The sequence below is a fragment of the Narcine bancroftii genome, chromosome 2, assembly GCF_036971445.1.
Source record: "Narcine bancroftii isolate sNarBan1 chromosome 2, sNarBan1.hap1, whole genome shotgun sequence".
NCBI classification, from domain to species: domain Eukaryota; kingdom Metazoa; phylum Chordata; class Chondrichthyes; order Torpediniformes; family Narcinidae; genus Narcine; species Narcine bancroftii.
The window spans coordinates 255,609,284-255,636,866 of NC_091470.1; the positions used below are offsets into that span (position 1 = coordinate 255,609,284).

Below are 27,583 nucleotides of genomic sequence, written 5' to 3' on the forward strand. Positions count from 1 at the left end.
GCAGCCTCCTTTGAAGAAGACCGCAGAGCCCACCTCACTGACAAAAGGCAAAGGAGGAAAAACCCAACACCCAACCCCAACCAACCAATTTTCCCTTGCAACCGCTGCAATCGTGTCTGCCTGTCCCGCATCGGACTGGTCAGCCACAAACGAGCCTGCAGCTGACGTGGACTTTTTACCCCCTCCATAAATCTTCGTCCGCGAAGCCAAGCCAAAGAAAGAGTTAATGGAAACCTTTGACCATGGATTCCTGAGGTTCTTCAAATTATTTGCCTCCAACCCAGGATCTCTGGGTTGAGTTGTTCATTGTCGGTGTCGCATCGCAACGTGGTTCTGATTGACTGAAGACTGATGTTTGGTGGACGTCAGGGACATTTACAATTCACTTCCTACTGGTTCTCAACGAGTGAATGTGCCTTTGAGTTATAGAGCAGAGGAGCAGTGAAGGAATCGGAGTGGACTCTCCTCATTGGCAGAAAGGCTCAATCGTGACTGCAGTTCCCGAGCAAGGCGACCAGCCGCCATCCTGTTGTAGCGGGCGGTGAGACCGGGCCAAATCGCCACCCCAGTCGTCCGACGCAAGATGGTGCAGGCCCCTCTTCCCTTCCGAGGAGGAAGCCTGCGCTTGGCGACGTGCGTTGCCCGGGGGACGGCTTCCGCTTTGGGAGTGATGCGGCCACACGCTGCTGACGTCATTTCCTGAGGCCAGCGTACCCCTCGCAGTCAGTGGCTGGTGGTCTCGAGCAGCGTGAAAGGAACTCAGGATAAGTTCTCGTGTTGCGTGGACGTCTCTCATTTCGGTAGTGCTGCGTGAGCAGACGCTACACTGTCCACTTTCTACAGGAGCTCTATCCAGAGGGTCCTGGATGGCTGTGTCACAGTGTGGTACAGTTGCTGTAGAGAAGTTCAATCCACAGAATTATAAGGGGGACAGAGAGGCTCCCTATCATATCCTCCACTTACGCATTGACGTGGTCTACCCAGATCATTGTCTGAATCAAAATTGTTGAATCTTTCAGCTATTCTGTTGGGAAAGAAATACAGAAGTTGGCGTAGCGGTTAGTGCAACCCATTGGGACTGGACCAGGGCTCGAATCCCATCCTGTCTGGAAGGCGTTTGTATGTTCTCCCTGTGCGAGTTTTCTCCAGGGGCTCTGGTTTCCTCCCACTCTCCCACCCTTGGACAGCACGGACTCATGGGCCAAAATGGTCTGTTACTGTACTGTACATCTAAATAAAAGTATCAGGCAGCGCCACCACGCTGAGAAACGGCTTCTTTCCACGGGCAGTGAGAATGCTGAACGACTAAATGAACTGCTCATATTAATAATCTGACACTCTACTATTTATTAAACTGTGGCGGCATGCCATTAGGCAGGCGAACCGGCCCCGCATGTCATGTACATGGCAGGGCAGCCGGCCAAAATGGTGCCGTCGGGAGTTCCTGATCTTGGCATCAGGCTTAGAAGGTGTCAGGGCCCACGGCGTGGTTCTCAGCCAGGTCTGGGCTGGGAGTGTAAGAGCAGCCAGGTAGTCCTCAATAAATCAATTTTGTTCATTGAACTCAACCAGTTTGGTTGTGGAGTTATTCACTAAGCAGAGTAGCCGTTGCTACATTGGTGACCCCGACAGGTTCAAACACCTCTTCGATCAACGCTATAGCCATCAAGCTTCCTGACTTCTGAGTTCAGGAGCCTGAGACCTGGTTCAGCCACACAGAGGCTCAGTTTCACCTCCGCCAGATTTAATCAGATACGACCAAGTTTTATCATGTGGTCGCCGCCCTGGACCAGGCCAGGGAAACGAGCAGGCCGGCCGCTGTCAATGGCTTCAGCGTCTGGCCAAAAACACAGCATTCTCTACCTGCGAGATGCAATCAGCGGCCATAGCTTCCTCGTGAACACCAGGGCCCAGTTCAGCGTCATCCCGGCCACAGCCGTCTTGTCCCGGAACTGACCTCAAGGACCTACACGCTGTGCAGCCAACTCGAGAGAGATCCAAACGTATGGTAACAAGACCGTCCACTTCCAGCTTGGCCAGGGGAAGTTCTCGTGGAGGTTCAACATTTCATTCCTCCGATCCTCCATCCTGGGTATCGACTTCCTCCTCGCCCACAGGCTCCTGGTCGACCCTCGAGGTAGGCAACTTGTCGATGGCCGTACCTTCCAATCCGTTCGCCTCAACGCTTCCCGCACGGAGCAGCTGCAGATGGCCCTGGTCAACGTACCCAAGGACGTGTTCCAGCACATCCTGGAAGAGTTCCCATCCCTCCTCAAGCCACAGTTCTCTGCTGCCTCACCACGCCACAGGGTATTTCATTATATTCCCACCCAAGGCCTGCCGGATAAGCTCCAGATAGCGAAAGAGGAATTCTCGCATCTGCAGGAGCTAGGGATCATTCGATGCTCCGACAGTCCTTGGGCGTTGCCGCTCCACATGGTCCTGAAAGCTTCAGGTGGCTGGCATCCCTGCAGAGATTATCGATGGCTTAATGACGTGACTACCTGACCATTACCCGATCCCTCACATTCAGGACTTTACGGCCAACCTGCATGGTGCAAGGGTGTTCTCCAAGGTCGACCTGGTGTGCATCAAATCCCGGTGCACCCTGAGGGCATCCCCTAAATGGCCATCATCACCCCCTTTGGCTTGTTTGAATTTCTACAAATGCCTTTCTGGCTCAAGAACGCAGCCCAGACCTTCCAGCGCCTAATGGATACGGTAGGGAGAGATTTGAACTTTGTGTTCATTTATCTGGACGATATTCTTGTCGCCAGCGGAGACCGGGCACAACACAAATCTCACCTGCGCACCTTCTTCTCCCGACCTGCTGACCGGCCTAATGATCAACCCGGCCAAATGCCAGTTCGGGAAAGAGTCCATGCAGTTCCTGGGCTATACCATCACATCCAAAGCAGCTAATGTAGCTCCTACGAAGGTTTCCGCAATCAGGGAGTTCCCACACCTCGACAACCTCAAGGGGCTACAAGAGTTCGCTCGTATGGTCAACTTCTACAACCGAATTATTCCAGGCACTGCACACATCATGGAGCCGCTCTTCGCCCTCACCACAGACAAGGACAAGACGCTCGCCTGGACTCCAGAGGCCAGCAGGGTATTCGAAGCCAGCAGGGTATTCGAAGCCTTGAATGGTGCCCTTGCGAAAGCTACCCTGCTCGTCCACCCATGCACCGACCTTCATACGGCACTCTCCGTCGATGTCTATGCCACCGCCATCAGTGCTGTCATGAAGCAGCAGGTTAACGGACAGTGGAAATCACTGCTATTCTTCCACCGACTTCTTCGTCCACCAGAGCGCAAGAATAGTGCTTTCGACCGTGAGTTGCTGGGCATGTACCTCGCTGTGCGTCATTTTCACTATTTCTTGGAGGGAGGCCTTTCACCATTTTTACCGACCACAAACCCCTCACTCAGGCGCTTGCTATGGCTAGAGATCCCTGGTCGGCCCGCCAACAGCGTTATCTGTCCTTTGTGTCAGAGTTCACCACCCACATTTGGCACAAGATGGGGAAAGAAAACGTGGTCGCCGAAGCGCTCTCCCGACCAACCCACCGCACCAGCGACTGAGGCGCGCAGTTCATCTCCGCGCTCTGGGCAGAGCTCACCAACAGGCTGGGAATCGAGCTGCATCACACAATGGCCTATCACCCACAGGCCAATGGACTGGTTGAGCAATTGTACCGCCACCTTAAGTCGGCACATATGGCCCGCCTCACCGGCCCCAACTGGGTGGATGAGCTGTCTTGGGTACTCCGGGCATCCGCTCAACACCCAAAGAAGACCTGCAGGCGTCATTGGCCGAGCTGGTCTACGGTGCACCGCTAGCCCTGCCTGGTGAGTTTATCAATGCCCCTCAGCCCTCAACAGTTACTGCACAGTTTACTTCCCCACTTCCGGGCCCAGTTGGACTCTTTCACACCCCCACCACCACCCAGATACAGCACTTGGGCCTTCTACGTCCCTAGCGAGCTGTATTCCACAGAATGTTTTTATCAGGCGAGGCCTGTCCACAGCACCCCTTCAAAGACCATACGAAGGGCCGTACAGAGTCATCTAGCGTTAAGGATCCACTTTCACACTGGTAAGAGGGAACTGTTTACTGTGAACAGATTAAAGCCAGCACGCATCCACCCCAATGAGCCAGTGGTCGCAGCCCAGCCCAAGAAGCGAGGCCGCCCGGCAAAGCAGGACACTGGCGCCGGTTCTGGGGGGGGCTGTGTGGCGGCACGCTATTAGGCATGCGAACTGGCCCCACATGTCATGCACCCGACGGGGCAGCCGCCCAAAATGGCGCCGTCGGTGTTTTCTTCCTGACTTCAGCACCAGGCTTAGAAGCCCGCACTCTGCAGCCCACGTGACGCCCCGACGGTGTCAGGGCCCACGGTGCGGTTCTCAGCCAGATCCAGGCCGGGAGCACAAGAACAGCCAGGCAGACCTCAATAAATCAGTTTTGCTCACTAAACTCAACCCGTTTGATTGTGGAGTTATTCAGTAAGCAGAGTAGCCGTCGCTTCAAAACAATATTTATTTATTTTTATATACATAAACTTGCCCTTTTGTATTGCTGTTCATATGGTGTGTGTTTGCATGTTTTGCACTGAGGACCGGAGAACGCTGTTTCATCGGGTTGTACTTGTGCAATCAGATGATAAGTAAACTTGAACTTGACATGGCTGTTGGAAATATAGAACAGTACAACAGTGTGGAAACAGGCCCTTCAGCCCACAATGTAGTTGGCAGATGTAACACGGCAGGTGAAATATTAAGTCAGCTCCTTTGGTTCTCAAAACAACCTTCAACAACTGGTGACATCCCATTCACTGAATCTTGTTTCTTTTTGTGACCAGATTACCTAGTCTTGGAGTGAAGGAGTGGGAGAGTATTGTTGTGCACAGAAGTCGAATGTACAGAACTAACAAAAGTCTTTGCTGGTAATTCCCAGTTCTCTAAAACACACAATCAACAATTTAATGATCTAGTTAAATCAAATTTATTGTCATCTAATTTACAAGTACAACCTAACGAAACAGCATTTTCCAATCCTCGGGGCAAAAACATGCAGACACATAACCAGGCATAATGCACATACAGACAAATAATACATATGCAGGACAAGTATTATATCTATAAAAATAAATAAATATATTGATTTGTACAAAAGTGTCTCAGATGGTTATTGTGAGCAGTTCCTTTGGTGGTTCTGCATTCTCAGTGCCTGCGGGAACAACCTGTCCTCAGCCTGGTTGTGCTGGTTCTGATACTCCTGTATCTCTTCCACGACAAGAGCAGCTAAAAGATGCTATGTGCAGGTTGAAAGAGGTCCTCAATGATTTTGCATGTCCCTCTTCAGACAACATTCCAGGTAGATCATGTTGATGGGGGAGGGCGACTCCATTGATACTATCTGCCTCTCTTATGGCCTGAGGATTAACCTCTGATCCATTTCTCTGCAGCAACCGTACCATCTTATGATGCAGCCGGCTATGGTGCTCTTGATAGAGCTCTTATGGAAGGCTAACATAATGGTGGCCAGTAGCCATGCCCGTTTCAGTCTTCTCAGGAAATGCAGTCACTGTTGGAGGAGATGTTGAGTGTCCATGATAGGTCACTAGTTAAGTGAACTCCAAGGAACTTGGTGGTCTCCGCTACAGAGTTGTTGATGTGTAGTGGAGGGTGGTTGTTCCTGGTCCTCCTGAAGTCCATGATCATCTCTTTTATCTTGTCCCGTTGAGGTTCAAGTTGTTACTCGCACCATTTCATGAGATTTTCCACCTCTTCTCTGTAGTACGACTCATTGTTGTTGCTGATGAGGCCAACTACTGATGTGTCTTCTGCAAACTCAATGACACTGTTGGAGCTAGATCTGGTGATGCACTTGTGGGTCAGTAATGTGCACATTAGCAGGCAGTTCTGAGGTGTGTCTGCTCAGCGTGGCGGTGCTTGACGTTCTGCTCCAACTTGGAGAGACATTGGTCTTTCTGTTAGGAAGTCCAGGATCCAATTACAGAGAGGGGTGTTGTGTCCCAGCAAGGACAGCTTCTCCACCAGCCTCTGGGGAATGATCGTTTTAAACACAGAGCTGAAATTAATGAACAGCAACCTGGCATATGAGGCGTCATTCTCCAGATGGGCCAGGGCAGAGTGAAGCAACAAGGCTATTATCAGCCTCTGTGGAACAGTTTTTTCTATAGGCAAATTAAAATAGATCCAGCATCCCTGAAAGGTGTGCTTTAAAGGGTTCCATCACCAAATGCTTGAAGCATTTTATAATGGTGGAAGTCAATGCCACAGGGCGGTGGTCATTGACGCCTGTTATTGTCGCCCTCTTGGGAATGATGGTGGCTGTCTTGAACCTTGCAGGAACGATGGACTGCTGTTGTGAGATGTTGAAGATGTCCGTGAAGACTTCTGTAAATTGGTCTGCGCAGTCCTTCAGGGTATGTTGACTGGTGCCGCTGCCTTGTGTGGGTTCACTTTGGATAGGGTTTTCCTCACCTCAGCCATGGCTATACGGGGGGCCTGTTCATCAGGGGGACATGGAGCTTTCTTTGGCATAATCCTGTTCTCATCAAACCGTGCAAAGGCATTCAGTCTGTCTGGAGGCTTCATTGTCCTTTAATTTGCAAGGTTTACTTGTGATCCATAATAGTCTTGATACCTTGCCACATCCTGCACAGCTCTCTGTGGATCATCTGCATGTACTCTCGCTTTGCTTTCCAGATTGCATGGGAGAATTCAGCCCTGGCTGATCTTAATCCAAAGCAGCATCACGAGCTCTGAGAAGGGGCCAGATCTCTGCATTCACCTATAGTTTCTGGTTAGCCCTGGTTGTGACTTGCTGGTGTAGCCAGTCACTGAGCTCTTGTACTCTATGTTTACATGACTTTTGTAGTGGTCGCCTCCCTGAAACAGCACCAATCCATGGTTTCAAAGCAGTCTTGCAGTGCTGCTATGGCCCCACCCCCCAATTCAGTTATGCACTGATAATGAGTTTATTGTCATTCACACAAGTATGAGATACATATGCACTGGAATTCTTGCTTGCTGCTGCCGAACAGGTAAACAAGACACATCCTATAAATAGTATTCATTAAATTAGCCCAGCATGAAATTAGATAAAAATATCAAGTACAGATAAATGTTCAGTTACAGTAGTGCAAGAAATAGAGAAGATAGGTCTTTTTATGGTCCCAGAATAGTTTATGGTAAGAGTAGTAAAGTGAGGTTCAAAAGCCTGATAGCTGTTGGATAAAAATTGTTTTTGAACCTAGAGATACTGTTCTTCAGGATTCTGTACCTTCTTTCCAAAAGGAGCATCGAGGAGGGATGGTGACCAGGATTATGATGTTGGTTGTCTTCGCAGAGATTTCTTCAATAGTTGGGAGATTAGATCGTGATGGACTTGGCAAGGTTTTACCATTTTCTGTAGCCTCTGCATGCCTGGGCACTTAAATTATTAAACCAGTCTGCTATGCAACCAGTCAATGCACTTTCCACAGTACAGCTAGAGAAGTTTGATGTGTTAAAATATTCAATTACATGTCGAATTACTTCAGACTTCTTAGAAAGTAGAAATGTTGGTGTGCCACCTTCACAGTCGTCTCAATGTGCTGGCTGCAGGAGAGTTCTTCCAACATGTAGACTCCTAAGAATTTGAGGACGTGGCCCTGTATACTGTTGGTTTGGACGCTTTCAGTGGTTATGACTCCCGTGTTCTGACATAACAAATTTTGTGATTATATGTTGCAAACACACTTGACTAAGTACAATTGGTTGAGACAACACATGCAGCATTTCCAATAACGTAGCACCTTGAATGTAAAAATAAAATGGCTGAAGTTTCACTGGAATACATCAGTATTCTTTGTAAATGACTCAACTGTTGTTTTGTTGCTGGACCTCTGTATTTTGAAAATAGAGTATTTCCAAAGTCTTCCTTGGAAAGTCTGGCAGGGAAAAATATACAGACTAGCACACTTCCACTTGTGTAACAAATCCCCAGCTATGAGTTTTATCTCTGCTAATCAGACAGTAGGTCATTCCATGAAGTATTGTCCAAAATAATCTTTTAGTTGGAACATTGCATGGGTCTGTATGCCTCAAGTAAATCTATTGTGCTGGTCTAAAACCTTGACATATATCTAACTGCTTCAATAAAACATATACAAAAAAAAGAAATACAATGCAGAAATATTTTGGGCTGTGTCTGTGGTCACCGTGTTACATCACAGAAGTGGGTGTTGTGTGGGCTGCCTTTAGGAGAGTGCTGAGTACTGAAAAACTGCCACCCAATTGGCCAATGTATTCAAGGATATCTTCAACATCTCACTCTGACAAGCCTTAATCATACCAGTGCCAAAGAAGCACATGGTAACCTGCCTAAATGACCTCTGACCAGTAGCACTCACATCCACAGTGATGAAGTGATTTGAGAGGCTGGTGTTGAAGCACATTGGCTCCTGTTTGAGCAGCGACATTGGATCCAGTCCAATTTGCCTACTGCAGTTACAGATTGACAGCAGATGCCACAAAACCCTGAACATCTGGACAGTGAAGAGCGTACATCAGGATGCTCTTTATTGACTACAGTTCAGCATTCAACGCCATCATCCCCTCAAAACTGATCAGCAAACTTCAACACCTGGGTCTCAATACTCCACTGTGTAATTTGATTCTGGATATCCTCACCTCCAGACCACAATCACTGAGGATTGGTAAGATAATCTTCTATACAATCTCCATCAGTACCGGAGCACCACAAGGCTGTGTACTTTGCGCCATGCTCAACTTACTTTTATTGATTAGTGGGATATGGATGTCTTTGTAATTTCTTGACCATCCTTTTTTTTAAATTTTTTTATTTTTCACACCATAAACCACACTGACCAAGATACATACATTTTCCTTTTCAAATATATACAGTGTCATTTTCTCCCCCCACCTCCTCCCATCCCACCCTCCCTACCTCCCCCCCCATTCATTTAAAGTACAAAATCTAAGACACATTAAACCAGTCAAACAATGTTGTCATTCAATAAAAATAAACAAGAAATTCCACTGAGTCAATTCTTTTCATTTCCTTCTCCTTTCGTTAATTTAGGTGGTAGATGTCCCCGGTAGGTTTTCTCTATTGTGTTTCATGAATGGCTCCCATATTTGTTCAAATATTTCAATATTATTTCTTAAATTATATGTTATTTTTTCTAATGGAATACATTTATTCATTTCTACATACCATTGTTGTATTCTCAAATTATCTTCCAATTTCCAGGTTGACATAATACATTTTTTTGCTAAGGCTAGAGCTATCTTAACAAATCTTTTTTGTGCACCATCCAAATCAAGTCCAAATTCTTTATTTTTTATGTTACTTAGGAGGAAGATCTCTGGATTTTTTGGTATATTCTTTTCTGTAATTTTATTTAATATCTGGTTTAGATCTTCCCAAAATTTTTCTACTTTCTCACATGTCCAGATTGCATGTATTGTTGTTCCCATTTCTTTTTTACAACGAAAACATCTGTCAGATACTGTTGGGTCCCATTTATTTAACTTTTGAGGTGTAATGTATAGCCTGTGTATCCAGTTATATTGTATCATACGTAACCTCGTATTTATTGTATTTCTCATCGTTCCAGAGCATAACTTCTCTCATGTTTCCTTCTTCATCTTTATATTTAAATCTTGTTCCCATTTTTGTTTAGTTTTACCATTTGTTTCCTCATTCTCCTTTTCTTGCAGTTTAATATACATATTTGATATAAATCTTTTGATTGTCATTGTATCTGTAATCACATATTCAAAGTTACTTCCCTCTGGTAACCTCAGACTACTTCCTAATTTGTCTTTCAAGTAGGATCTCAATTGGTAATATGCCAACACTGTATCTTGAGTTATATTGTATTTATCCTTCATTTGTTCAAAGGATAATAATCTATTTCCTGAAAAACAATTTTCTATTCTTTTGATCCCTTTTTTCTCCCATTCTCTAAAGGAAAGGTTATCTATTGTAAAAGGGAGTAACTGATTTTGCGTCAGTATTAGTTTTGGTAATTGGTAATTTGTTTTATTCCTTTCTACATGAATCTTCTTCCAAATATTGAGCAGATGATGTAATACTGGAGAACTCCTACGTTGTACTAATTTTTCATCCCATTTATATAATATGTGTTTAGGTATCTTCCCCTATTTTATCTAGTTCTAATCTAGTCCAATCTGGCTTTTCCCTTGTTTGATAAAAATCTGATAGGTATCTTAATTGTGCGGCTCTATAATAATTTTTAAAGTTTGGAAATTGTAAGCCTCCTTGTTTATACCGTTCTGTTAATTTATCTAGTGCTATCCTCAGTTTCCCCCCCTTTCCATAAAAATTTCCTTATTATTTTCTTTAACTCCTTAAAGAATTTCTCTGTCAAGTGTATTGGCAATTCCTGAAATAGGTATAGTATCCTTGGGAAAATGTTCATTTTAATACAGTTTATCCTTCCTATTAGTGTTAGTGGTAAATCTTTCCAATGCTCTAAATCGCCCTGTAATTTTTTCATTAGTGGATAATAATTGAGTTTATATAGATGGCCGAGATTTTTATTTATTTGTATACCTAGGTATCTTATTGCTTGCACTTGCCATCTGAATGGTGATTCCTTCTTAAATTTTGAGAAATCCGCATTATTCATTGGCATTGCTTCACTTTTATTTGCGTTAACCTTGTAACCCGACACTTCTCCATATTCCTTCAATTTCTTATTTAATTCTTTTATTGATAGTTCTGGTTCTGTTAAGTATACTATAACATCATCCGCAAATAGACTGATTTTATATTCCTTATCTTTTCTTTTTATCCCTTTTATATTATTTTCTGTTCTTATCAATTCTGTTAGTGGTTCTATAGCTAACGCGAACAATAAGGGTGATAGTGGGCATCCCTGCCTTGTTGATCTGCTTAAATTAAATTGCTTTGATATATATCCATTTACTGTCACTCACCAATGGCCCCTTATATAATGCTTTAATCCAATTAATATACTTCTCTGGTAAACTGAATTTTTGCAATACTTTGAATAAATAATTCCATTCTACTCTGTCAAAGGGCTTCTCTGTGTCTAAAGCAACTGCTAATGTTGGCGTTTTACTCCCTTCTACTGCATGAATTAAGTTAATAAATTTACAAATATTGTCTGTTGTCTGTCTTTTTTTAATAAATCCAGTTTGGTCTAGATTTACCATTTTAGGTACATAATCTGCTAATCTGTTTGCTAATAGTTTAGCTATTATCTTATAATCTGTGTTAAGTAATGATATTGGTCTATATGACACTGGTGCGAGTGGATCTTTCCCTTGCTTTGGTATTACTGTAATTATTGCTGTTTTACATGAATCTGGTAAGCTTTGTGTTTTGTCAATCTGGTTGATTACTTCCAGGAGGGGAGGAATTAATAAATCTTTAAATGTTTTATAGAATTCTATTGGGAATCCATCCTCTCCTGGTGTTTTATTATTTGGTAGTTTTTTTTAATTATCTCTTGTATTTCTACTATTTCAAATGGTTCTGTTAATTTATTTTGTTCCTCTATTTGTAATTTTGGTAGTTCAATTTTAGTTAAAAATTCATATATTTTGCCTTCTTTCCCTTCGTTTTCAGTTTGGTATAATTGTTCATAGAATTCTCTAAAGTTTTCATTAATCTCTGTTGGATTATATGTGATTTGTTTGTCTTTTTTCCTTGATGCCAATACCATTTTCTTAGCTTGTTCTGTCTTAAGCTGCCATGCTAGAATTTTATGCGTTTTTTCCCCTAGTTCATAATATTTCTGTTTTGTCTTCATTATGTTCTTCTCCACCTTATATGTTTGTAGTGTTTCATATTTTTTTTTATCTGCCAGTTCTCTTCTTTTAGTTGTATCTTACTTCATTGCTAATTCTTTTTCTATATTTATTATTTCCCTTTCCAACTGCTCTGTTTCCTGATTGTAGTCCTTCTTCATCTTGGTTACATAACTTATTATTTGCCCTCTAATGAACGCTTTCATTGCATCCCATAGTATAAACTTATCTTTCACTGATTCTGTATTTATTTCAAAGTACATTTTAATTTGTCTTTCAATGAATTCTCTAAAATCATGCCTTTTAAGTAGCATGGAGTTTAATCTCCATCTATACATTCTTGGTGGGATGTCCTCTAACTCTATTGTCAATATCAAGGGGGAATGGTCCGATAATATTCTAGCTTTATATTCTGTTTTTCTTACTCTATCTTGCATACGAGCTGATAACAGAAATAGGTCTATTCTTGAGTATGTTTTATGTCTACCCGAATAATATGAATATTCCTTTTCCTTTGGGTGTTGTTTCCTCCATATATCCAAAAGTTGCATTTCTTGCATCGATTTAATTATAAATTTGGTTACTTTGTTCTTTCTGTTAATTTTTTCCCCAGTTTTGTCCATATTTGAATCCAAATTAAGGTTGAAATCCCCTCCTATTAATATGTTCCCTTGCGTATCTGCTATCTTCAAAAAAATATCTTGCATAAACTTTTGATCTTCTTCGTTAGGTGAATATACATTGAGTAGATTCCAAAACTCTGAATATATCTTACATTTTATCATTACGTATCTCCCTGCTGGATCTATTATTTCCTCTTCTATTTTAATTGGTATATTTTTACTGATTAATATAGCTACTCCTCTTGCTTTTGAATTATACGACGCTGCTGTTACATGTCCTACCCAATCTCTCTTTAAATTCTTGTGCTCCAATTCAGTTAAATGTGTTTCTTGCACAAATGCTATATCAATTTTTTCTTTTTTCAGTAAATTTAGCAGTTTCTTCCTTTTGATTTGGTTATGTATTCCGTTAATATTTAAAGTCATATACTTCAACGTAGCCATTTCATACTTTGTTTATCTTCCCTTTCCGTTTCTCCATCATCACCTTTCCTTCTTATCCATTTCTGCTTTCTTGTTTTGAACACTTTATAAGACAACATTTCTAAAACATCAAACATTTTCCTTATTTTCCTACTTAAAACTTCTTTAACCCCATTCTCCCCTCCCCCTCCTGAGTTGCCCTTTATCCCTTGCCGGGCAACCACATCTCCCCTCTCCATTTGGATTTGCGAATTCACTCGCAAGCGTCAACTGATTTTGCAGTGACCGTAACTCCTCCCCACCCAGCCCCCCCCGGAAAAGATTTCAATTTTCATATATAACAAAAGTCACTCTTTTAATTCCCTCCTTATTCCCTCTATTCCCTTTCATTCCCTTATTAATTCTTATCTATACTCTATATATTTTCCTCTAAATACGGATACACTCATGTATATGCATATATACATACACACCCATATACATATATATATATATATATTACACCCATATACACACATACATATAGTTCGTGGTCATGTTTACTCTCATTACATGTCTTCTTCTCTCTGCTTGTTTTGTAGTTGTTCTGCAAATTTTCGTGCTTCCTCTGGATCCGAGAATAGTCTGTTTTGTTTCCCTGGAATAACTATTTTAAGTACCGCTGGGTACTTCAACATAAATTTATATCCTTTTTTCCATAAGATCGTTTTTGCTGTATTGAACTCCTTTCTCTTCTTCAGGAGTTCAAAACTTATGTCTGGATAGAAAAAATTTTTTGACCTTTGTATTCCAGTGGCTTTTTGTCTTCTCTTATTTTCTTCATTGCTTTCTCCAATATATTTTCTCTTCTTGTATATCTTAAAAATGTTACTAAAATGGATCTTGGTTTTTGGTGCGGTTGTGGTTTCAGGGCTAATGTTCTATGTGTCCTCTCTATTTCCATTTCTTCCTGTAATTCTGGTCTTCCTAGGACCCTGGGGATCCAATCTTTTATAAATTCTCTCATATTCTTACCTTCTTCATCTTCCTTAAGACCCACTATCTTTATATTATTTCTTCTATTATAGTTTTCCATTATATCTATCTTCTGAGCTAACAGCTCATGTGCCTCTTTAACTTTTTTATTAGATTCTTCTAATTTCTCTTTTAAGTCCTCTACTTCCATTTCTACGGGATTATTTCTCGTTCTTCCACATTTTCCACTCTTTTTCCTATCTCTGATATGACCATTTCTATTTTATTCATTTTTTCTTCTGCATTCTTAATTCTTTTTATCTCATTAAATTCTTGTAATTGCCATTCTTTCACTGATTCCATATATTCTTTAAAAAAAGATATATCCATTGTCTTGCCTTTCTCTTCTTCTTCCATTTCTTTCTGTTCTTCTTCTTCTTCCTCTGGGTTGACCATCTGTTGTTTCCTTGTTTTCTTTTTACCCTCTTCCTTCTTGTTGTCGTTATTTTCTGTGTTCTGCACCTGCTGCTGTGTTGCAGGTGTCTCTCTCAGCTGTGGAGATTGACTCCGCAGCTGATCCCCCCTCCCGTCAGTGTGTTTTTTTTTTCATGCGCGGCTGCGCACTTTTACTCGGCTCTGCGAGCCATTTTTGTAGTCCTGAGCCCGGGACTTCCACTGACGTGAGGGAGCGGGCTTCTCTCTCCGCGGCGGGCGGCCTCCTCGGACAGGTAAGGCCTTCACCTTCTTCTTCCGACGTTCTTTCATCTTCTCTTCTTCCCGTTGTTTTTGACTTTTCTCTCTTCGCTGCCATTTTCTTCTCACCTTTATTTTTACTTTGTTTTAATTTTTACTCTTGTACCTTTGTGTTTTGAGTGTTTTTTTTCCACTTTTCCGGAGAGGGCTGGATTTCCCTGACCGGCCACTACTCCATCACGTGACTCCTCTTTTTGACCATCCTTCATTGACTTTGATGCGAAATGGTGAGCTACTGCTATCTGCCTGTAGGCAATTCTGTGGTGCAGATTGATGTTGAAGGAATGGCACATTTCCAAGTCAGAAGGGTATACAACTTACTGGGGAACCTGCAGGGTATTCTGCATATACCTCTTTTTGGATGCATTTTCCAATAGCAACTGTAGAAATGAGTCAGTGTTAAAAGAGAACAGCATGAATTATCAATTTCAGCTAAATACACTGCTTGAATATCTATTTTTCCTGTGTACAGGTTGATGCTATAATAAAATGCCTGGACGTTCAACTGTCACGCCTGTGATTTCCTTCAGTTCTGTGGATTCAGCATTGTCCTCGCTGAAGGCCTGCCATGTGTCGATCAGTACTGGAATTGAAGTTACAACTGATGTGGCACTAGCTCTTACAGAGCATGAAGGCAAGTGTTAAATGATAAAGTCTTCAGGTGCTTGGGATGAGTACAATACAAAAATATACTGGAGAAACTCTGAAGGTCATGGAGCAGGATGCCTAAGCCTGAAATGTTGGTTATCCTTTGCTTCCTGTGAATTAGTTTTTCCAGCATATTTGTGGATTGCACATGAAAGCAAGTATGATGGAAATAATTCTGCTGCAGGGATCAGTTCTGTGGTCTCCTATTAATGTAAGTAGCAAATTTTCTGAAGTTTCAAAGCAATAGAACAGCGATGGTTAAGTAAGTGCACAAGGTAATTGTGAAATGGAATGGAATTTAAGAAAATATGATAGAGGGAAAAATAGAATGGATTTTAAATGGTGAAAAACGAGTAAATACAGGTGTCAAGGGTAAACTTGGTATGCTGATTCATAACACAGAATGTAAGCATGCTGATACAGGAAAGTGTGGGTAGAATCAGAAATAGGAAGAAATGATCACACTATTGGGAATAGCATGTAGGTCCCAAATTGCTCTCAGGGCACTGAGGAGCAGAGAAGTAGGCAGATTTCAGAATAGTGCAAAAATAACAGTTGTTGTCATGAGAGACTTCAATTTCCCTAATATTGACTGCCACCTCCTTACTGCAAGTGGGATAGATGGGGCAGAATTTGTCAGATGTGTTCATGACACAGTATATGGAAAGGCCAACAAGAGAGGCCACACTAGATCTAGTTCTGGGTAATGAACCTGGTCAGGTGACAGGATATAGACAGAATGCAGAGTTGGGCAGAGAAGTAGCACTTGGAGTTCAATCTGAATTAGTGTGAAGTGATGCATTTTGAAAGGTTACACTTGAAGGTGGAGGTCATGGTTAATGGCAGGATTATTAACAGTGTGGAAAACACAGGGACCTGGGGGGTCAAAATCCATGGATCTTTCAAGATGGCCAGGCAGGTTGATAAGGTAATTAAGAAACCTAATGGTGTGCAAGTCTTCGTCAGTCAGGGCTGCTGTTATTTGACTTTAGCTAGGCATTTAATATGATCATACTCCAAAGGCTAGTGGAGGAGCTGTCTTTGCTGTGACTCATCACCCCTCTCTACTCAATACCCTCTCTGTAACTGGATCCTGGACTTCCTAACGCAGTGGTTCTCAACCTTTTTTGACCTAGGCCCCACTTTAATTTTTAAAAAAATGTAGTGGAAAAAGTTATATATTCAAAAGAATTAAATCATTTACTGCAAATGTAGTGTATTTCATTGCAATTAAAGTCGGGAATAACTGGAACACATATTCCATATTCAACTACTACTTCAGTATGTCAACCATCTTAAACATATTCAAGAATTGTCGTCACTTCAGTGGGAACTTTGCCTCTGTCACTGGCTGCAGATTTTTTTGATTTGAGGCACTAATTTTGTTAGTTTCAACCTTAAATCTGCACATTTTGTAATTTCCATTTGGGTTCTCTTAGCTTGTAGCAAATCACTAACAGCACTGAAGCCATATTCTACTAAATAAGACAATGGAAAATATATCAATCGTTCCCTTGCTAAAGTAGTCGAGTATGGGTATTTCTTTTTGATCTCTTTAGACAACCACATCATGGTTCCTTTCACTTTGAACAGAGTTTTCACAGATTCATCATGTTGCAACTCAGATAACTCCTCTTGGTTTTGCACTTCAGATTAGTCCATCAGTAATGGCTGAGTTAACCAAGAGGGAAAATCCATCATTGAAGTCAGTAACCAACATTTTCAAATGGTCAACAATGACATTTGTAGCAGCATTAGTCGCCTCATACTTATTCAACCAATAGAATTGACTGAAATTTCATGCAGAAATATTCCTTTGGCATAATTGTAGAAGTGTCATGAATCCAATATCTTTGTTTTTGCATCAATGAGCATCATATTTGCTCAATGTACTTCAAAAATGTCTGTCAAGTAACTCACATCTTTGCTATCTGTTGTTAGCAAGAGCTTCATTTCAGGTTTGTCCTTCAAAAACTCACTGAGGACATCAAGCAGTTCCATAAACCTTTTGAAGCAGATTCCCTTTGACAACCACCTTACTTCAATGTGAAGCAATAATCTCACATGTTCTGCATTTTAATCAACACAAAGCTGCTTTAACAGACATTCACATTTGGCATTAGCTTTGATGGCATTGATGCACTTGGATCACAGAATGCAGTTTCAGGTGTTGAACAGGGGAAACTTTCTTGGCATCTAGGTTTTGTTAGTGAATAATACCATGCACAACCAACATGTTAGGATTTTCATCCTTCATTAATTTTGTATCCTGTTTTTTACCCAACATAGCAGGTGTACCATCTGCAGCACAAGATGCAATGTTTCCTTTTAGTATTTCATTTTCATCCAAATAACTTTTAACCTTGCTGTAGATATCAACTTGAGTAGTGATTGTTTCTAATGATTCACAAAACAACATCTTTTCCTGATCAATATAATCTCACATATGCCAATAACAGAACCTTACTGTCCCGTATGGTAGATTCATCCAGTTTTATTGAGAACTTGAATGATTTCAACTTCTCAATAAGCTGTTTTTCATCATCTTGACCCATGTCATCTATTCTGTTGCAGACAGTTCTATTACTCAACGGTATTGCTCGGACATCTTTGTCATCCTTTTGCAGAACTGTTTTGAGAAACGTGATACTGTGGGTTTAATCAGCTCCTCCCCAATTGTATGATTCTTCCCATGTTTTGCCTTCAGCAGAGACATTTTCAAGGGTATGATTCAGGGCTGTAGTTTGTGCAACGAATAATGAAGTGAATTTTTTATCTATTTTCAAACTTCTCTTTCAGTGATTTAAAATATTGCAATTTTGAATTGACATGGTTAGGATCTTTTACCCTTAAATGAGCTTCAAGATGGCTTGCTTTCATTGTTTCATTTGTCAAAGTCTGTTGGCATAATAGGCAAAAAGGTGCACATTCAACTTCAAACCCTCCACTGAATATTGATGAACCTTTTGCTTGCTTGGTCTGTTTAATTTGAATATATAACAGCACAAGCCCCAGAAACAGATTAATACAATAGTGCAAACTCCCTGAAACAGATTAATCAATATTTTATTTTATCTGAGAATTGAAAAATGTAATAAAACTAATAATCAAATCAAAGGAAGAATACTGACTAAAAAAAAAGGCTAGCGCAGTTTCAGATTTTTTTAAACAGAGAGTGCATCAAACTGCGCTAGGCTCGTGCTTTACTTTCTGGGGTCCCTTTTGTTCGTGATTTTTCGCATCCCCTCAGGCTGACGCCTGGGGCAGACCTCCCTGCCCCACCATCAATATGCTAGTGCACAAAGGAATCTACAGATGGAGGTCTCACTCACTACTGAACTGACAAAGTAAAGGAGTATGGAGAGAGACATGATTGTTGAGATAATTTGGAATCCTTGTCACCAATGAGGTAATGACTCAGCATCTAGTCAATCAAGCCCTCTTCCCTGGGATCCAGCAAGTGAATCCATGCTACATAGACTCCAGGTTAAATATCTTCTATTTTTACGCAGGTAAAAACTGTTCTGAGTTTTGCAGGACATTAATAGGATACAAAACCGGTTTGACAAGTGGCAGATGGAGTTCAACCCAGATAAGTGTGAACTGGTTCATTTTGGTAGATCAAATCTGATCACAAAATATAGTATTAAATGGTAAGGCTCTTGGCAGTGTGGAGGATCAGAGGGAGCTTGGGGTCAATCAAAGCAGATGCACAGGTTGATTCTGAGGAAAGACCCTTTTAACATCCCCTCTGACATGCCACCAATTCATCAACCAAAACATTAGCTGGACAAGAGGATTCTTTCATGGAAAGCAGTGAAGACCACAGTAAAGGGATTTCATACAAGGCCTATAAGAACACCCCTGGTGTCCTAAAGTTCCTTTGGAACCTGATGAAAGTGGCATGGACAAAAAGAATCTTACCTAAGGCATGGCAGAGAACAGGAAGGATCTTGATTCCTAAAGTAAAGAACTCCTCAGTCAATTCTGACAGATCAGTCTTCTAAATGTGAAAAGAAAGATTTTTTTCAGTGTCATGGCTCAATTATTCTACAAACATGGTGAGCAATAAGTTTGTTGAAACATCAGTGTTCTGCAGGAGTACGGGGATTCTCAGGATGCTTAGAACACAGTAGCATCATATGGCACCAGATACAAACAGCCAAGAAGGAAAACAAAGATTTGCCAGTTGCATTTTTTAGATCTATCCAATGCCTTTGGATCAATTCCTCATAAAATGTTCTGAACAGTCTTCAACTTTTTCAAGGTTCCAAAGACCATCACACGTCTCATCCAGGAGTATTTTCAGGATCTCCAGTTCTCCATTACAACACAGGAATACACCACTGTTTGGCAGCACCTGGAAGTAGGTATAATGGCAGGTTGCACCATCTCTCCCCTTGCTTTCACCATGGCAATGGAGTTTATTATTCATACATCACATTGGGTGTTAGGAGAGGAGTGCCTGAAGAATGGGGTACGTCTTCCTCTGATTAGAGCGTATATTGATTACATGACCACATTAACAACAACAAAGACAAATTTATGTAGGGATTGTATGACTAATACTATCAATGTAAGATAATATTCAGTACAATTTTTTATGTCATTTATATCTTGCACCACAGAAGTTGAATAGATTGAAATCAGATTTATCAGATTAATGTTTTAGGTGTGGTGAAGATGTAGGATCTATTGTAAATTCAACATGGTCTTGTCCCAGTATGAGACCTTTTTAGGTGACTATACGTAACTTTTTGGAACAAGTTACAGGAGTTATTTTTCTGCTAAATCCTGATTTAATTTTATTAGGAAATATTGAAGATACAAGTTCTAAAGGGAAATTATCAATTTATCAATTGAAATTTGTTAAATTAACATTAGCGGTAGCATGAAAATATATTACAATTACTTGGAAATCGGATACGTCTTTAACTGTGCCATGGTGGCATGCTGATATTCAAAGTTGTATTCCTTTAGAAAAAATTACCTATAATTTAGGAAATAAATACTCCATGTTTTTAAAAATTTGGTGCCCGTACATTCAAATAATGGGATTAAATTTGCAGTGATGACCTTCTTATCCCTCTAGCCCTGCAGAATGTTTATGTTAGAACTGATGATTTGTACTGAACAGCATCTCTGCAATCCAAATACCTTTTTTTTCTTTCTCTCTTCATTTTTTTCTTATATGTCTATGATTTTTTTTAACTTTTTTCAGTTTGTATATTTATTTTGAGGGGAGATTTGGGTGGGAGGGAAGGGTTTTTGGGGTTGGGTGAAAACCATCATGTATGTAATTAATCTGTTCCTTTTTTGATATCTGTAGTATTATAATAATTGTAGTTACTTCATGTATGGAATATTAAATAAAATTTATAAAAAACAACAACAAAGGCCTGCACTAAGCATCTCCTCAATAAGCTTTATAGCAACATCAAATGGGCACGAATAGAAATCAAACCAAGAAAATCCCACAGTATTTCCACTGTCAAGAGTAGGCTTAGAGACAAAAGGTTTTGCTTAATGAAGGACCAAGACCATCTGTCCTGGAGAAACCAATCAAAAACCTCGGACATTGGTATAATGCAACCCTAATGGACACTAAGCAGGTTGAACAACTCAGGGAGGATATACTCGGTGGCCTTGAGCAAATTAATAACACTCTTCTCCCAGGGAAACTAAAGGTGTGGTGACTCCAGTTTAGCCTGCTACCACAACTCATGTGGCCATTAACAATATACGAAGCATCTCTATCAAACGTTGAGAAAATGGAGAGTCTGATTAGCTTACAAATGAGGAAGTGGCTTGGACTACCTCAGATGTCTTAGTAGAGTAAGTTTTTATGGGGATGGAATGCTGTCATTGCCATTATTTAGCCTTATGAAGGAATACAAATGCACCAAACTAAGGCTGGAGATGGCACTCGTAGAATCATGGGATCTGTGCATAAGAGGTGCTGCCCCAGCCATATCAACAAGCAGAAAATTGACTCCAGCTGCAGCAGAATGGAATGCAAAATCAGCACTCAAACACTGGAACATAGTAGGTTATGTGCCACAAGGTAGAGGGGGCTTTTTTGGCTTATATACAAAGAAACCCACCTGGCAGAAAGTGGGTCCATCTGAATGTTAGCAATTGGTGGTGGAGGAAGTGCACCAAAAAAGAGAAGCAGGTTTGTCAAAGCCATATCTCAACCAAAACAAGGGCAATGGACAAGATGGGAGGTTGTTGAAAGGAGGAGACAAATCTGGAAGGACCTGTGAAATAAAGAGTCAAATAGAACAAGTTTGATCATCAGAGCCACATATGATGTCCTGTCTTCTCCTTCAAACTTAAATCTGATTGGCAGAGAACCCAACATGTCCTGCTGCTCTCAACTACATTTTGGTTGGGTGTAACTCAGTCTTACCCAAGGTGATGCAATCAAGTGCTGAAATGTCCTTGCAGTCAAAGAACTTCAAATGCCCTGCCATCAAACACCCAGACACCCTCCCATGCTTAAGACTTTACCTTTAATTCTGGAGGGAATAAGTCACAGGACCCTCTCTTCACACCGAAACATAGGCCAACTGAACACAGCCAGAGACTGGAAATTGCTTGTAGACCTTAGCCAATGACTCATCTTTCCACTGGAAATTGCCAGCACCAACCTGAGACCAGATCTGGTACTCTGGTCAAGCTCTCAGCAGATTGTCTTCATCATTGACCTGATGGTTCCTTGTGAGGGTATCATGGATGAGGTGCAAGATCAGAAGACACTATGTTAAAATAATCTCGCTATAGAAGAGTGAGGCTGGAAAGTGAGGGTGTGCCCAGTTGAAGTCGGTTGTGGAGGATTTGTTGCCAAATCCATTACCAAGCTTCTGAGGGAAGTAGGAATCGCAGGGCAGGCCCTCAGAAAGACAATTAAATCCTTCTCCAACTCAGCTGAAATGAGCAGTCACTGACTGGCTGAAAAGGAGGGATCCTATCTGGGCTCCAAATGACCACTAGGAAAAACAGATTTGAGCCATACATCCAGATCTGATCAACCAGTGGTGGGCCTACCTTGGCAGAGGGTGCCTTGTAATTAAAATGCCAAAACACCAGATGATGCCAGGGGGTACAACTGAAGATGTGTCTGATACCGGATAATATTCCCTAGTACTCATTCTCCATTATTGTAATTGAGGCAACTGACCATACTAACTCTATGAGAGTGGTTCAATCTAACCAATACTGAAACATCTGGGATTGTATCACCTTGTCCTTAAATCATCCTTGGAATTTAATTTTGTCAGTCAATGCAAATATCCTAACAATCTAAAAATAAGCATATTTTGCATTATTAATCACCCTGCATGTGTGAGAGAAAAACAAAGAACAAAAGATGTGTATAATTGGAGATGAGACCAAAAAAAATCTTTAAAATAATGCTCTCTTTATTTTTGGTAAAGTAAAAAAAAACTTAAATTAATATTTTTAATGCATGAAATATACTAGTTTGGAATCTGACATGAGTGTTGATTCTTTGTTCTCAACAGATTTTATATTGGAAACAATGTAAAACATAACAGACTATTTTTGGAATATTTTAAAATGTAATATTAAAGATCAACTTAATATTTGTTTCAGTAGAGAAAGCATGGTTAACATGTTGCTAAATTTTTAACTGTCAAATTGAATAAAATTGCCAAGCAACTCGTGTTGAATACAACATATTTTCAAGATATGTACAGTGAAAAATGTGTTATACACGAGTATTTCTATTAGGCAAATTATAATGTGTTAAAACAGAGTATTGTACCCTCCGGCAGCCAAATTCATTGTTAATCTTGGATTACTTTGACAAAAATCTGTCTTCCTGTTCATTGAAAGACTGCTTTTGCTAAAGTTGGGCGTTTTCAATTAAATTGATGTAGATTAAAACAAAAATGAAAACAATCACGCAGTTCAGAATGAACTAACAATTCAAGTTTCAAGCAGATATTAAAAAAAGGCATGTTACCCTGGACCAACACATTTTCAATGTCTATACACTTTTATCAGGATTCTGACTTGCTAAGATTTTCCTTCACATAACACCATATAAAATTTGTTTGATACCATCAATGGATGAAGTTAAGAAGTAAATGGTGTTTGCTTTCCACACAAAGAGAAGTGTGACAGAGTATTTAGAGGTGGTTTGGGAGGAATTGTGAGAGCAGGTTGCACACAAACATATTAAAACACAGAATGTTTGTAGGACTTTTGGAGAATGCTTTTTGCAGAGAGCAACAAAGTTGCAGAATACAGCTTGCCTGGGAGAGCATGTGATTTTTGCAGGCAGAAACAGAACAGCTTTGCTCTCAGAGAGGGAAGGAGTGAGAGAGAAGTAGACACAGAAATCAGTTCCAGAGGGACAAGCTGGCAAACTTTGGAAGGCTGCCTGGTCAAAGGAGAAGACTGGCAGTCTGAAAGTTGACCTGAAAGAAAGAGGATCATCTGGAGAACCATGAAGGGGGCAAGTTTCGTCAGCAAGACTGATTGAGAAGGAATCAGTTGCGGATGTCCTGGAAAAGGAATCTCTCTCTGAAAACCAGCAAGAACCCTCTGACTGGTAACCCTTTGCCTGTTAAGCACCAAAGTCTGGTGAATTTTGTTAATGCTAACTTTTGTGCACAGTACAAGAATTGCCTACAGCCATTGAGATTGGACTGTGATCCAAAGAACTTTTCTAATCTTAAATATACATTACACACACCTGCACTTAGTATTAGAGGGGGGATTAAGTGGGTTAAGTAATAAATTAAGTCTGTTTTCTTTATAATTAAAAACTACTTTTGTTTAAGTAACCCTGTGTTGTGGTGCCTATCTATTGCTGCTGGTTTTGGGGTGCTCTGGACTCTGTAACAGAACCAACCCATGTTAAAATTACTTCCATTTTTTTTTTCATGCGCCAATAAGAAATGTGGCTATAATGGTTTTAAATAGCATTTTCATTTGACCTATTCACTATTTCCATCACTTTGGTTTAATTTTCAGATTCCTAGCATCACCAGTTTTAGGTCTCAAACATTTGATTAAATGTGCCCAAATGGTTGCACTTGCCCAATTCTTGCATTAAAAGTTGCCAATCTCCTTGGACAAGATTTTAAATTCAATCTAAGCCTTTACTGTATTAAAATCTGTTGCAGTATATTGTACTGGGAATCAAATCGATAACTTTGCATCATGATTGACATTATTGAATGAGCTCTGAAAAGCTGCTGTTACGAGCCCAGAGGACTCCAAACCCAGCAGCAATAGAAATTCACTAAGACAATGGTTACTTAAACAAAAGTTGCTTTTAATTTTCTTTAGACATAAGAACAAGATCAATCTTTAACTTATTACTAGTAACTTAACCCCCTTCTAATTCTAAGCACATGAGTATGTAATGTATATATGCTCAGAAAAGTTCTCTGTTTCACTGTCAAATCGTTCACTTTTCATTACTCCAAGTTCACTGGTATCAGGTAATTCTCATACTGTGCACAGAATTTAACATTTATGAATCTTCACCAGGCTCTGGTGTTAAAGTTAAATGGTTACTGCTCAGGAAGGTTCTTGTTGGTTTCAGAAAGATATTTGTTGCTCGTTGGACACACACAAACTGATTTGCTCCAATCAGTCACTTCAGTGTCTTGCTGAAGAAACTTGCCCCATCATGAGTTTTCCAAATGATAACCTCTTCCAGGTCACCACAGAGTTCCTCTTGTTTCCCTTATTTCAGGAGAAACACTCTACCCAGCCATTTCCTTTTGTAAGGACTACAAGGGTTTTGAAGAGGCTGAACTCAGAACTCACAACCCATCTTCAAAATGGGGGTTTTCAACAAGCCTGCCAGCTTACCATTTTGCAGCCTCAACTGCTACTGTAGAACTGAGTTCTCTCTCTCTCTTTCTCCAAAAGAGAAATCACCTGTTTATTTATCTTTTCTGTAAAAACCAAAAACCTCTCCAAAGGCTCCAAACCCAATTTTTGGAATATCTTATCAGTATTCTGAGCCTGGACATGATCAACATTATGTTCCACTTGCACTTTTTTTTGAAGTCCTTTCTAGAGCAGTTCCATTGCCTCTTCAAAGTCACTGGTGACACAATGTCTCACTTCAGCAAAGCTCTTGCATTTTAAATGAGATGTCTTTTGTGAAGTGTTACTCTGTGAAGTATAACCTACACCAAACCCCCTCAATCTATACCTTTTAAAGACATATTTAAGCCATAACTATTCTAACATATCCCGTAACACTCCCTTATGGCAAGTTGAAATAATAGATGTTCTGACATCCATCTTTTGCTAGGTGCCAGAGCATTGCGTCTTTTGACATGAGATTCTCAGTTTTTAGAGCTGACTGTCTTATTAGAGTTGTAGTGAGCTAATTGTCTTGTGTATCAGGCCCGTTCAAATTCCATATGACAATCTATAAAAAAACACTCAACAGGCTCTTTTTGACAGGAAAGAAGTGTATTTGAAGTCAATAATTTAAAAATTGTGCTATTTAAATGTAGGCATACAGCACGGTAACAGGCCATTTTTGCCCACGAGTCCATGCCACCCAATTAACCTACACCCCCAGTATGTTTTGAACGGTGGGAGGAAACCGGAAGGAGCCCCAGGAGAAACTCACGCAGACACGGAAAACTTACAAACAGACAGAGCAGAATTTGAACCCCGGTCCTGATCGATGGCACTGTAAAGGCGTAATTGCAGTGTTTAGTGTAATTTCACGTTTTAAAATTCTACTGTTTGTTATAATTTCTATGATTTTTGAAGATATTAAAATAGTATTTTTTATATAAAATACTTGAATTGAGTGTTTTGATGTTCAGAATAGGGCTCAGTAAATAGAGGATCCATCATACAATTAATACTGGTCGGTATCCAATTACATTCTTCCTTATGTCTCTATCATTGTTATGGTTGACCATTAATGGAGTACATTTTAAAATAAAACAATCCATTAATAAAATCTGTATACTTGGTCATATACTTGGTCATTCAACCACATGTTTTTGAAATAGTTTAGTTGCTGTGCCAAATGCTTTTTGTAACTCCGAGAATGAAATCCTTTCATGGATTCCCGATTAAGGGTTTTTGTCCCAAAGGGTATTTGTTGCTTTCTATGGATGCTGTCTGAACTGCTAAGTTCCTCCAGCAATTTTATTTGCTTTTTGACCCTTTTAGAGGTTGGACAGCAAAGTGCTTAACTCCACCAGAGGGCACTCCAGTTAAGCAAATCTGGTATTACAACATCTAGTGTTGAAAGAGGTTCTTTTATGTCCACTTCACCATCAGAGGTGAGAACATTCTAGATCGGGTTTACACGAATGTCCTTGTACATGTCTGCCCTTTGCCCCCACTTTGGTTACTCAGATCTTGTATCTATCCTGCTAACTCTGGCATATACAGACCACTGGCAAAACAAACAAAGCCAGCTCCCAGGAAGATCTGGACGTGGCCGGGGAAGGCAGTGTGTTGGAACAGTTTCAAGGAGGTGGCCGCCTACGATAGTGACTGGCTACATAAGCAAGTGCATCAAGGATGTCAAGGAGATCAAATGCTACACAACCAGGGCTAACCAGAAACTATGGTTGGGCGCAGAGGTCCGTGCACTTCTGAGCTTGTGATGCTGCTTTCAGGACAGGAGACAAGATGGCACTAAGCCAAGGCTGAACTCTCCCATGCAATTCAGAAGGTAAAGTATGCATACGCAAAGAAGATTCGTAGTCAGCTGTGTGACAAGGGATCCAAAAGTATAACAGAACACAAGATAACCTGATGAGTCAAAGCCAATGACGCCTCCCTTCTGGACAGACTGAACATCTATGGATGGTTTGATGAGAATAACAGGTTAATGTTAAAGAAAGCTCTGACTCCCCCTGATGAATGGGTCCTTTGCACAGCCATGGTCGAGATGAGGAGAGACCTATCCAAGATGAACCCAGACAAGGCAACAGGACCAGACCATACACCTGGTCAGGTACTGAAGGCCTGTGAAGACCAACTGACAGGTTTCTTTAATGTGTTATTGCAGCAGTCCTTCATCCCTGCTGATTTCAAGACAGCCATCGTTATCCTGGTACCGAAGAGGGCAACAGCAATAGGCCTCAATAGTAGCACTGACCTCCACCATCTTGAAATGCTTCGAGCATCTGGTAATTGAGCGCATCAAAGTGCAACTCCCAGAGACAATAGACGCATTTTAATTTGCCTACAATTGGAACAATTCCACTGATATGCTATAGCCTTGCCCCTCCACTCCATCCTGTCCCACCTGGAGAATGATGCCTCATGTGTCAGGCTTCATTCATTGACTTCAGCTTAGTGTTTAA

The 27,583-nt window shown here is 40.8% G+C and overlaps 1 protein-coding gene across 3 annotated transcripts in view; it reads left to right on the forward strand.

Moving 5' to 3' along the window:
* nsmce2 (NSE2 (MMS21) homolog, SMC5-SMC6 complex SUMO ligase) overlaps positions 1-27,583 on the forward strand; it is a 172,462-nt gene that overhangs the window by 1,295 nt on the left and 143,584 nt on the right. For 2 of the 3 annotated variants that reach the window (XM_069920913.1, XM_069920912.1), the window contains exon 2: positions 15,070-15,235. In XM_069920913.1, the coding sequence (XP_069777014.1) occupies positions 15,087-15,235 (149 nt within the window). In that variant the 5' untranslated portion in view covers positions 15,070-15,086. Of the gene's footprint in view, positions 1-6,438; positions 6,459-15,069; positions 15,236-27,583 lie in introns of those variants that run through there. The other variant, XM_069920914.1, reaches the window with a different exon arrangement.